Source organism: Sminthopsis crassicaudata, chromosome X, assembly GCF_048593235.1.
Source record: "Sminthopsis crassicaudata isolate SCR6 chromosome X, ASM4859323v1, whole genome shotgun sequence".
NCBI lineage: Eukaryota > Metazoa > Chordata > Mammalia > Dasyuromorphia > Dasyuridae > Sminthopsis > Sminthopsis crassicaudata.
This window is the reverse complement of record NC_133623.1, coordinates 88,978,457-88,991,821: the sequence shown is the minus strand read 5'-3', so window position 1 is coordinate 88,991,821 and position 13,365 is coordinate 88,978,457. Positions and strand designations below refer to the sequence as shown.

General features: G+C 39.4%; 1 protein-coding gene across 3 annotated transcripts in view; it reads right to left on the bottom strand.

Annotated features, from left to right (window-relative positions):
• Positions 1 to 658: 658 nt before the first annotated feature.
• LOC141548898 (E3 ubiquitin-protein ligase RNF166-like) overlaps positions 659 to 13,365 on the bottom strand; it is a 35,585-nt gene continuing 22,878 nt past the window's right edge. For all 3 annotated transcript variants that reach the window (XM_074278172.1, XM_074278173.1, XM_074278174.1), the window contains exons 2-3: positions 4,236 to 4,321; positions 659 to 2,881 (exon numbers count right to left, since the gene is read on the bottom strand). In XM_074278172.1, coding sequence (XP_074134273.1) covers positions 2,031 to 2,881; positions 4,236 to 4,299 — 915 coding nt within the window. In that variant the 5' untranslated portion in view covers positions 4,300 to 4,321 and the 3' untranslated portion in view covers positions 659 to 2,030. The remainder of the gene's footprint in view (positions 2,882 to 4,235; positions 4,322 to 13,365) is intronic.

Sequence of the window (13,365 nt, the reverse complement as noted above, 5' to 3'; positions counted from 1 at the left end):
AATTCAGATAAGTTCAAGAGGTCAAGGGGAAAGAGTGGAGGGAGAGGATAAGGGAGGGATCCTTGTAAGGGGGCTCGTAGGTTAAGTAATAGGAGAGCAAGGTTATGGGTAAAACTAAAGTAGAGGAGTCAGGAGAGACAGGAAACAAAAGATACATGCAAGCAAAATAAAGATCAGAACATTTTATATAAAAACGGCAGGGATAGTAATCATGATCTCAGACAAAGTTAAAGCTAAAACAAATTTAATCCAAGGAGAAAAACAGGAAAACTACACTATATGCCAACAATGTTAACCAATATGTTTTAGACTATTTAAAACACCTGCATAACATAGAGTTGGAGTATTGATGTGCTGTTGGAAATGAGTTAGTAGTTAGAAAAATACACTGCCTCTCAGAACTAGATGAATATAACCACAAAATAAACAAAAAAGAAGTTAAGGAGATGAATAGAGATTGAAAAAAAGGCAGATATGACAGAGAGAACACTGAACGGAAATAGGATGAAGACTAACTTTTTCTGAGATGTACATGATACCGTCACAAAAATCGACCACAAATTAGGGCATAAAAAAACTCACCACTAAATGCAGAAACATTAAATACATCCTTTTTAGATTACAACACAATAAAATTATATTTTAGATGCACTGAAGCTTATTTTATTTTATTTTATTTTTAAAGACAACAATAATTTATATCATTACACAAACCAGAAAGCTTCCGAACTTCTTCCCAAACCCCAAAGCTGAGCTCGGGGATTAGCTGAAAAGATGGTCCATGGCTCCAAACCACTGCCCTCACCTGGCTTGGGGGATGTTACAGACCCCATCATTCAATGAAGCTGCTTAGAAGCCTCTGCCTGAGGAGTGAGTTCCAGTCATCTCTTTCCAGAAGAGGTAAAAAAGAGTAGGGAGCCACCTCTTTTCCATCCTCCTTTCTGGTCTAATCTTCTCCTAAGCCTGGGAGCAAGTCTGTTTCTATTATGTAAAGATCCATCTGGGACCTAGTACCTCTGCCACACTAGCAGCATCACTGCTTGCACAAGGGAGCAAGAGTCTCTTTTTATTAGGAAAAGGTAAACAGACACAATGAAAACCTTAAAAACATAGAAATAATCCAATGAACATAGCCACCTCAAAATCACACAAGCACAAGTGAGAAAACCCCTCTTTTAACTCCAGTTTCCGTTCTGACTTTCCCAGGCTCCCTATCGCTCCCCCTATGCTGATCCTATACTAGGTTGATTTTTTTTTTCAATATATTTTTAAATGTTCCATAAAAATACCATTGTTATTAGTCAAACACAGATATTGCAACATGAAGAACTACTTTTTTTCTCACACTATAAAATGTGAAAAGATTATCACACTAGTTAACAGAGAAAAATGCCAGAATCTCTAAGTATCACAAAAGCTGGTACCAAATGAGCAAGATGGACACTTTGCTGAATGCCAGATGTTAGGAGGGGGTTTTAGGAAAACATTCTTCCCTTTCAGGTCTTCAGCTAAATTTCTCTTTCAGCCTCTCTCACCTCTCCACTCCCCTCAAGTCTAACATGTCTGGATCAACAAGAATGGAGTCAGGGCTCTTCAAACTGGTTTCAGAAGCATGAAGCCAAATTACTACTGAGAAGAAGGAAAAAAAAGAAAAAGACAACTCGATGCTCTGATTTTCCAGAGCCAAACATTCTCCCTCCACTCAGCTGCCCCCTAGGGACTGGCATATGGATCTCCCAACACCAAACAAATCAACTTTACCCAAAAGAGAGGTAAAAGTCCTCTTTGAACTGGTAAAAGATTCACCGATCTTTTCTCACTCACAGAAGGGCTCTGAGAACTGGCCCTTGGGGTTGGCCAGCTCTCCGAGTGCAGGGAGTTCTTTACTTTAAGAGGTACAATTCAAATAAAGGTGACACAGAAGCGTAACTACTAGGGAATGCTGACGAGTGAGCAAGCCTCTTGCCCCTCTCTATGGAAAAGGTGACTTCTGACCACAGATCGGGGTTTGGGCCCAGCCGGGGCTGCCTTCAGTTCTCTGAGAGGGATAGCTCCAGGGCGGCCTGAAACGCAGCTTCTTCAACGATGTTGTAGTCCACAAAGGTGTCATAGGAGAATTTATGGCGATGGAGGAGGTGCTGCAGGAAGTTGGCACTCTTGTAGCTGGGGTCACCCCAGGGCATGGCCGAACAGATGGGGCAGACCACGCGGTTGGGGTCATTGCGGTGATTCTCCATGCAGTGCTTCACCAGCTCCTGCTGATCCAGATTACGGACTCCACAGTATGGACAAGCAAAGGTGGATCTGTTTGGGATATTTCTGGGAATGGGTTGGGACGTTGGCACTACTGGGACAAACTTGGGACAGCTGGCCATCTGCTCCTGGATCTTCAGGCAGGAAGAAATGTGTGACCTCATCTTTGCAAGAGTCACCTTCTTGCTGCAGCCCCGGCATGGAGCCTTGTAGGATGACAGCTGCTTTTCCATGCTGGAAGCTCTGTCCACTTTCTTAGAATCGAAAGGCACTCGGCAGAGCGGGCAAAGTGGAGATGGCACCTGGAGACACGGCTGCAAACACTCTCCACAGAATACGTGTCCACAGTTGCCGATGGCCACGGGCCGGTGGTAGACCTCCAGGCAGATGGGGCAGCTGTACTGGGTCTCCAGGTCACTCTCACTGCTGGCACTGGGCTCGGCCGGGGGCTGTGGGGCACTGGCAGGGGGCCCGGCTGTTGGTGGTTGCTGCCGCTGCTGTGTGGAGGACACCAGACTCCGGAACATTGCCATCGCCGGGCCTGCTGGCCCCGGCACACTGGCTCCGCTTGCTCCCAGTCCAGGGCTTGTACTCGGGCTCCGTCTAGGTCCTAGTCCGGGTCTCTGGCCTAAAATTATATTTAAAAAAGGTCCATGAAAACATAAATCAGAAGTTAATTGGCACAGCAGCTAGAGCATCGGGCTTGGACTCAGACTCATCTTCCCAACTTCAAATTTGGCCTCGGATAAAGCTACGTGACCCTGAGCAAATCACTTAATGTTGCTTGCTTTTGTTCCTCATCTATAAATGAGCTGGAAGAGGAGACGGCAAACGGAAAAAGAATAACCTTTAACTCAGGTAGTTCTGATTACTTTGATTTATTTTTAGTTTGACTATAGGGTTAAGCCCCTCTCTAGGTCACGTCCGGGAAATGAATGGAGAGATTTAAAAGACCATCATTTAGTAGCAGATAGTTTAGAATAAAAATAAAATAATCATAGGATTATAACTTTTTAAAGGGCAGGCAGCTGGGGAAAGAGGGGTAGAGGAAAGGTTAAGTTCTTCTTTCTAGTCTTAATGGATAAGTTCCTCTTTTGCCGTGAGCTAGAGAGTAAGTACAGATCGAGTAGGATAATCTAAGGCTGGGTTTCCCTTGCTGGCAGGAGGATGACTGGGGGCAACTACTCATTTACCAACTATAAACCACAAGTTCCTCTTTCCTAGTCAAGTTCAAATTACAAACCCCTTGAAAGGTAGCTTTCCAATTGCTTTTTTCAAATGTTACAAATGCAGTTCTGTCTGTACTTCATTCTCGAAGAGGACCATGACATCAAAAGTGATGCCACGACTTACAGGTGAGTGGGATTTCAGTGCGGTCATCAGCCTCGCTTTATCCTCTGAGATCCCACAGGCAATCTCACTTTGCCAGAAAGGCTGCTAGACGCAGGCCGTCACCCGCTAGGATATCAGATGTAATGGGTGTTTCAGCCTAGAAACTCCCCCCCACCTTATGCCCCCCAAACACCCAGCAGCTCGATATTGCAAACTGGCCTATTTTCCTGTTCTTCTTATCTTTTCCTATTCCTGTAATTTTTATCCCTCTTTTCTGTTATAAAGTGAAGCTCTGTAAATCACTCGTCCATCACTAATTACTGACTTAGAGATAACCTGTTCACCTTTATTATTTACATCTTTATTTACTCAGAAACTCCATATTTCAGAAATACATGGCACGGGAATGGAATAGAATACTACTTTTATCCTGTAAGAAACGATGGGTGTGATGGATACAGAGAAGTATAGAAAGATCGGTGTTTACTGATGCAAAGGGAAGTAAACAGAGTCAAGAAAAATGTAGAAATGGTAATTATAACAATTTAAATGGAAAGAACAAAGCACCCAAAACTTAAGAGTACATGGAACAAGATGTTAAAGAGCAAGTGGACCTCAAAAGCAGACGGCAGAAGACACCTTCAACCTACCCCTTTCCGGAGGTGAGAGGTTCCCGGGCGTTGCACAGGGAACACGTTTTCCAAATGCATCCATCAGTTGCGCTTTTCTTTCCTCCCTAAAAGAAAAAAAATATTCTTTATAACGAGATGACTCTCTAGAAAGGGAAAGGAGAGGGTTACATGGGAAGAAACAGAAAACTTCAATAAAAAGCTTTTTAAAAGAAATCAAGAATATTAAGAGTAACAATGGAGGAGGGAAGAAAGAGGTTTGCGTTGGTGTTTAGAAGCATCAGATCTCAAACTATATTACAAACCTATGATTATGAAAACAGGTGGTACTTGTTAAAAATACAGGTTGATCAATGCAATGGATAGAACACCGGCCATGAAGTCAGGAGTATCAGAGTTCAATTCCAGACTCAGGACACTTAAACACTTACTAGCTGTGTGACCTTAGGTAAGTCACTTAAACTCAATTGCCTTGAAAAACAAACAACCCACCCCCAATGATTTAAAAAAAAAAAAAAAATCACAGAAGCAAGCAAACACTAACTTGGTGTTTAATAAATCCAAAGAATGCATTTAGGCAAGGACAGGGAAAACATGTTTTGGATTAAAAAAAAACAAAAACAAAAACAAAAACAGATGGAATAAGAAAAAAGCAGTTAGGAAGAAGTCTGATAAGAGATGAAGACCTTACACCACATATTAACAAAATACAAACAGAAACTCTGGGGGTCAGTCAGCTGATGGGAGGGGGATAAAGGATGGGAGTTATGTACTGTGGGGGGAAGGGGGAAGGGTAGGAGGACCTTGAGCTTCCCCTGCCCTTCTTTCTAGGCTTAGAACACTGAAACTCAAAGCTTCTTCCTCTAGAGACAGGGAAGATTGATCTTGGCAGGAGGCTGGGGTATGGTAATGTCAAAGCAGAGGGTAGGGCTGATTTCAACCAATGGGAGTCAGGAATTGGGTTAGGGTAAGATTCAGAGACCACCAAGAGTTAATTGGCCTCCTAGAGTAGAGGGAATAGGGTTGTAGGAGAGAGGTAGGGGAGGGGACTCTAAGACTTCCTTGCATTGAGGATTTGGGAACACCCCCCCCTCCATTTCCTTCTGATGGGAAATTCTTATTGTAATTTTACCTTTTGAGTTTTCAATTATTTACATAACAGTTCAGTTTGTATGAAATATCCAGATATTAAAAACAAACAAACAAACAAACAAACAAACTATCATTTCAGCACCAAAGACAATGGAAAGCAAGTGATCTCTCAATAAACCATCTAATCCAGTCACAGTCACATACACATGCATCAGAGAGACATGGCACATGGTAGCACAACTACTTTGTGGTTTTTCAAAAACATTGATCAATTTTCAGATGAAGAAATTGAAACCATTTTTAGCCATATGAAAAGGTGCTCTAAATTACAACTGGTCAGAGAAACGCAAATTAAGACAACTCTGAGGTACCCCTACACACCTCTCAGATTGGCTAAGATGATGGAAAAAGATAATGATGAATGTTGGAGAGGATATGGGAAAACTGGGACACTGATACATTGTTGGTGGAGTTGTGAACGGATCCAGCCATTCTGGAGAGCAATTTGGACTAAACTGTGCATATCCTTTGACCCAGCAGTGTTTCTACTGGGCTTATAACCCAAAGAGATCATAAAAAAAGGAAAAGAACTCACATGTGCAAAAATGTTTGTGGCAGCCCTTTCCCTAGTGGCAAGAAACTGGAAACGGAATAGATCCCCATCAGTTGAAGAATGGCTGAATAAGTTATGATATATGAATCTTATGGAAGATTATTATTCTATAAGAAACGACCAGTAGGATGATTTTAGAGAAGCCTGGAGAAACTTACGTGAACTGATGCTAAGGTAATGAATAGAACCAGGATCATTATATATATGATGATCAATTCTAATGGAAGTGGCTGTTCTCAACAATGAGGTGATTCAGGCCAATTCCATCAGACTTGTGATGGAGAGAGCCATTTGCATACAAAAAGAGAACTATGGGGGCTGAATATGGATCACAATCTAGCATTTTCACCTTTTTGTGGTTTGCTTGGTTTTTTTTTTCCCTTTCTCATCTTTTCCCCCTATTTGATCTGTTTTTTCTTGTGCGGCATGATAAATATGAAAATATGTTTAGAAGAACTGCTCATGTTTAACCTATATTGGATTACTTGCTGTCCAGGGGATGGAGTGGGGAAAGGGAAGGAGAAAAATCTGGAACACAAGGTTTTACAAGGGTGAATGCTGAAAACTATCTTTTCATGTATTTTGAAAATAAAAGGCTATTATTAAAAAAGATAAAATAGAAAACCACTTCTTTATGAAGGTTCTTCAACTACTTAAAGGCAATGTTTAGTTTTGGTTAGTATGGAAATAAATATAACTTTTTAGAAATCTTAAAGAAAAAATTATATTCCTCACTGACATTATCAAAGGTAACAAGATGTAATCTAATGAAAACTGCTCAGAGGAGAACAGTGAATTCAAAAGGGGAGGGAGGGAGGGATTGGAGTGTGCCCCAAATCAAACTCACAGGAAATAGCAGGCTGGATTTAAAGGCCACATCCTTTGATTCTAAAATTTAAAAAGAAAAAAAAAAATCTAAAAATCAACTCCCAAAACCCTTTTAGGTTATGATTCCTGAATGAGAATTTAAAACAAATTCATTGTGAAGTCAGTGCTACAGCCTAATAGTTGCCAAAAGAACTGACTCCCTTGCATTGGAGAAAGGAGTTTTGGATATGATTAGTACATAATTTCTATGGATGCCTCTTTTATAAATTAGGATGTACAATGTCAGAGGCCAAGGGTGATCCACACTCCCTACTCGTGCTTCCTCCTGTAAAGTAAAACTAAATTATGCTGAGAACTTAAAATGATATTTTGGTGTCTATGCAACCAAGCTCTCCCAAATCGGTATCTGCTCAATCCCAAACCTCCTGAATGGGAGGGATTCCCCTAACACTGTAGACATGCTTTTCCCTTTGACATTAGTTGGAATGCAAGGTTTCTATCCTGGCAAGGATCTGATAAAAATCCATCTCCAGGTTGTCATAGACCGCTCCCATTTGTCCCTAACAAGGATTTCTCCCCTCATAGGGTTGATAGGCCATTTGATATACACAAGGAGCCCTTGAAGAGCAAAAACACTCACTCACACAGCATGTAAGTGTAAGGGAAAACTTTCAAGAGGGGTAGTAGGTGGTTTGAGAAACTTGATTCCATGGAATCGTCAGGGTTTTTCTATCACGGATAAGGGCATATGAGGTAGAATACATTATGGGCTATCAAAACATTGATAAACAGTGAAACCAATAAAGTCACACATACCCAGGAAAGAAATATTCACTTCCTGGCATTGACTAGTTTATTTGCTAGAGGATGCATCTGTGCCATAGTCAATACTTTATGTTGCTTTTTGTAGTTTTAGCCTGAAAAGTCCCCCAGCATTTGTGTTCTCTTCCTTCTGCGTTATCAGTCTTCTCCCGAGACCTCTTTCCCTGAAATATGGCTCTTCAGCCTTGACCAAATTCCTTCCAGGTCTGCCATTTTGTTTTTAGACACAAGCCAACCCAATTCCAGTCTTCTTCCAGCTGTGTTTCTAACTTTCTGGACTTTGACTTCATGCTTCAGCTGCAGACTCAACTTAAAACTACCCTCACCCTTATTCATTCTGGGACATAAATGATTCCCTGACTTCTTTTCACCCTGGACCACCTTTCCTCTAAGCCAGGCCTTTATTCCATCATGAGATATGCTAAGAACTTTCATTGTTAGAGCTCCACAGAGGGTGTTAACCTTCCTTCCACTCTCAGGGATGCTTCTGACTCTTCTCCCTTCAAAATCATACCTCAGGTGTCCTATCACCCTGGAACTTTCCTTTGGGCTACAGTCTCTTAAACTATGAACATTCATGAATCGCTGTTCTGTATTCTGGAACTTCACTCCCCCGATACCTGCCCCCTCCTCCAATTGTTAAGAGTGTTCTGGGACCTCCATTTGTGGGCAAGGCTCGTCAACACGCCTCTCTTCCCCTCGATTCTTTGGATGTCATGACCATGCTTCAGATGCAGTGTCCACATCCAATGTGCCTCAGAGCTTAGAAGCTTCTCAGTATGCAATACCCACGTTTCCCTGTAAACTTGTCATCCTGGGACATCCTCTAACATGCTGTTTTCAAAGTCACTAATATTTGCTTCAGAGATTTTCCTGGCACATACATAACCCTTAGTATTTATGAAAATCGTTTCATTCAGGAACAACCTTCTACTCTAGGGCCCTTCTTGTCCTGGAATGTACATCTGCCTTCCAACACAGCAACATCGCTCTGACATGCCTGCAGATTTTATACCACTGGTGAATTCCTTCGGGGGCCCAGATTTTAGCAAGGACCCAGGCTAGCCAGTTGGATTCTCTTCCCACCTGTATTTATGACTTCTTGGGCTTCAATAACATATCATAGTTTTAGTCTCTTCTCTCCTCCTCTCTTAGCACCTGGGGCTTCCTCATCAAGGAACATCCCTGGGTAATTCTAGCCCCTTTCTTGCCTGAGCAAATTTCTTCTGGGACCTCCAACAGGTTAGTTCCAAATCTGCCAAACTTCCTTTCATTCTTAGCTTCCCTTCCACTTATACCAGCATGTTTTGTGGTAATAAAGACATGGAGAGAAAGTGAGTCCTCATGGATTGGGGAATAGCTAAACAAATTATGGCTCATGAATATAAAAGACCGTTATTGCAATGTAAGAAATGTTGAGGATGATGAATAAAGGAAAGCATGGAAAGGCATGAAAAGATACAGTCCAGGAAATAGTCTACATCATGACTAAAGCAAGTTGTGGTATATAATTGTGATGGAATACTATTGTGCTATAAGAAATGATGTGCAGGCTGATTTTAGAAAAAAACATGGAACACTTGAATGAAAATAATGAAGAGTTAAATGAGCAGAACCAAGAGTATGTTGTATACAGTAACGGTAATATTGTTTGTAGAACAACTGTGAGTGACTAACTTATTTTGAGAATTATAAACATTCAAATCAACTACAAAGGTCTTAAGAATGAAGATGCTATCCACCTTCAGATAAAGAATGGATAAATATTAGGATGTATAGTATGATTTTACACACACACACACACACACACACACACACACACACACACACACGTGTGTGTGTCTAAAATCAGTGCATAGAAAACAAGAAGAAAGCTCAAAAGGAAGCATAGGAAAACAGGGTAGTTTTGAAAATGATGTGCAGTACTTAAAGTTTGTTTTTTTTTTTAAAGTAAACCGTGTAAAATGGAGAATCATGGTTTCATATTGAATCCTCTTTTTGTATTGTTCTGTGTACATGAAAATAATGGTTTTTTCCCTCTTTTTGTATTTAAGTTCAAAATAAATAAAAAATTAAAAAGAAAACACTTAGTTGTCACATGGTTTTCTGAGAAAGAGTTGAAAAAGGAATACTATGACACAGTGATCAGTATCAAACAATTTAGTTTGTCAATTTAAAAAATCACTTTAAAAATTGAAAAAAAGATAAAGTAAATAATATCACTGGGCCAAGTACAGATTTATCACAAAACCTCAACGGGGCCTTCAATAGCAGAACAATCACTTCACATTTCCCTAATCAATTTGCTCTCCCATTCCCCACCACAATTATTCCACATCTTTTCATCATTCTTCCCGTGGTCCACAGCTCCCTTCTCTCCCCACTCCAGCTGAGGACCTCATCTCATCCTTCACTTAAGGACCTTGCCAAAAAGGAGTTCTTCTCCCCCTTGCCCTCTTTCTCACCCTTTCCCCCTCATCCTCATGCCACATCATGAGGAAATTTCTTAACCTCACTATCTACTTCACTTCTATGTTATATAAAGTCTTTTCCAAAGCAAACCCTTACACCCTTGAGCCTACCGCATCTTGTCTTTTCTGGCACACTGTCCGTTCTCTCAACCTCATTCCCTAAGCTTCAGTGTCTCCTTCTCTACTGCTATCTACAACATGCCCCTGTTTCTCTCATCCTTAAAATGCCTTCATTTAATGTTCCCATCCCTTCTCCCAAACAATCTATAACATTCCACCCTTTCCCACTTATACTCCTTGAAGAAAAAAATTATGCCTTCTGCTGCTTCTCCTCACACTTGATTCTAAATCCACTGCAATCTCACTTTCAACCTCACTATTCAACTAAATCTGTTCTGTCCAAAGTCACCTTTGTCACTTCTTAATTGTCAAATCCAATGATCCTTTCCCAATCCTCATGTAGAGGACGCATATTAGTTGCTGGTGTATCCACCTGGTTCTGTCCAGACGGAGCAAGCAAGGGAGCATGAATCTTGACAGTTTCTGCTATCTATCATTCCCCAGGGGTGACTTTGATTCTTTCCAAGAGGTAAACAAGAGGTTAGGCCCATAGACTGGCCAATGTGTCCTCCTCAGAGTGGGAGTACTGGGCTAAAATTATATTGATCAGCCTCCCCAGATACTGTTAGCCTAGGGGGAATAATTATTAGGTTCAGACCATTCCCTCGATCTCTCTCTTGATGGTGAAGGAATGCCCCAAATTATGTAGTCAAAGACTTAAGGAAATGCCAGTTACAAAAAGAACACGCAGTTTATAGCAAACAATCCCATTTATCCAACCTAATAGCAAACAGAAACTGGCCAATGTAAGACAGATTAGGTTATATCAAACAACACGCAGAATTCATGAACTATCTCTTAGGATAATTAATGAGGGAAGCTCATATATGTAGTACTTAAAATTTCTGACTAGAGTTGAGGCATTCATGGACTTGTACTCCAACTCTTTCTCTGCCCTTCCTATGAGCTTTTCAGATGAACTTTTTGCTTATGTCCTGTCTGGTAGCCTGTGTAATTTCTGTTATCTTGGAAGATTTCTAAAGAAAAAAACACAGCCAGTCATAAAGACTTGTTATGTTAAAAAAAAAAAAATTGCAGCTAGGGAAGATTAATAAAGTTTCATACTTGAAACAGTTTTACCAGTTTTCTACAATCTGATGCTAACCTCTCTGTTCTGTTAAGCAGGAACTTCTTCCTACTTAAGATTTTCAGTGAGATAAGGTTTTAGGAAAAAGGAAAAAAAACCCTGCAAGATCGTTTTCTGATCTTTCGGTCCTGGCTAGGTTGGTGTTACAAAGATAATTCGGAGAAACAACAAGGAAAAACTTTTTTCCAAGTTTGTAGAGATTTATAATATCGTAAAATAATAAGAGGGCAGCTAGGTGGCTCTGTGGATAGAGGGCCAGGCTTCAAGTTAGGAAGGTCTGAGTTTAAATATGGCCTCGGACACTTGCTAGCTAACTGAAAACAGTGTTTTACATAATTTGGGGTGCAAACTGGAATTAGGGTTTTGAATGATCTCGTGAATGATTGAAAATTCAACTTGATGCTCATTGAGTTTGTCCTAAAACTGAATTATAGTGTGGTCTCATTTAATAAATAATTGTGATGACTGAACTTCTATAAGTGGATCAGACCTAAATGAAAAATATATAACATTTGGCATCAGAGACTAAAAAAGAAAGAAAAGTTACTTTATACTGTTTTTAAATATGCTTAGTATAAAATACCCAACTGAAAGATGGATGTAGCAATTTACTATGTAAAATGATGATGTTCCCTGACTAATAAAAATTTTTACTTATGTCTTAAAATTCCATAATACAACATGTTATTGTTAGGTTTGTAATTTTTCTGGTACTATGATTTGGGGGAAATGATGTATAAGAAATGCAATTTGTGAAATTCATACCCAGAAGATGATAAAATTAAATCACTGGAAAATTAACTCCGTTTTTGATAGAAATTGTTGTCATTATAGTTTAAAAAAAAAAAAAAACAAAACTGCCAAGTATCAGTTGGATACATGTGCTTTAAAATGAATAACAGTAACAACTAATGAGTTTGTGAAGTGACAAAAATGTATGTTTTACATTTTTATGGAGTAATAAACTTCACTCTGAGAAAAGCAGTAAAATTAAATGATTTTTCTTTAAAAACTAAGACATGTGTGTACACATAGCATCTATGTATAGTTAACTTTCAATGGAGCCAGCAAGAAGGCCAACAGGAGTGAAGGTTTCCTTGGAAACAAACCAGTCACTATGGTAACTGATGACTGAGACTAGCTGATACCATGTTCATGGAAACTTAATTCTCCCTCAGCAGGGACTCCTAAGTCTGAAGGGCAGGGTCCCTACCTAAAGGTCATACTGGGTCCTTCTCCTTCAGAGACTTTGTCAGCATTCCGCCCAATCCCCCCACCCCGTCTTTCAAGACAAAAGAGAGAATCCAGGTAAGGTAGGAACTACATGATTTGAAAGGAGAGGAACATGGTAGTTGCTTTTTTTTTTTTTTTTAAACTCATTTTGAACTTAAATACATAAAGACCAAAAAAAGAGAACATTTCTCTATACACAGCACAACATAAAATGAGGATTCACTATAAAACCATGAATTTATATTTCATGTTTCCTTTTTCTGTAATAGTATAAGTACTACACATTATTTTCTCTCTTTTTTTACAATAACTTGTACTGCTTAATTTTAATTATTAATAATAGCTGACATTTATACCATACTTCAAGATTTACAAAGTGTTATATAAAGCAATTATATATATAATGTATACAAAATATACATTAACTTATTTTAATCCTTTCAATAACCTTGAGTTAGATATTATATATATATATATATATATACACATATAGATATATAGATATAGATATAGATAGATAGATATGTATATATATTAAATACATTTTATGGATGAGAAAATAGTCTCAGAGACAGGTAGTGACTTATCCACATTCACACACTGAGTGTCACAGGCAAAATTTGAAACAAGGTTTTTTCTGTCTCCCAACTGGTATTCTTTCCACCATATAATCATTACCACCACTGTCAGGTAGCATATATTCACACCTATTAAAAAGTAAACTTCCTGGGTCTTTTTGCCCATCAGCAAACAGTTAAAGTTAACTTAACTCTTGCCTCATTACTACACATTATTTTCAAAGCTACTTTGTGTTCTAATATTTCCTTCTAAATTTTCTTTTATTCTCTACAATATATTTTGTATATTTTCCCCTCCCTCCCCATC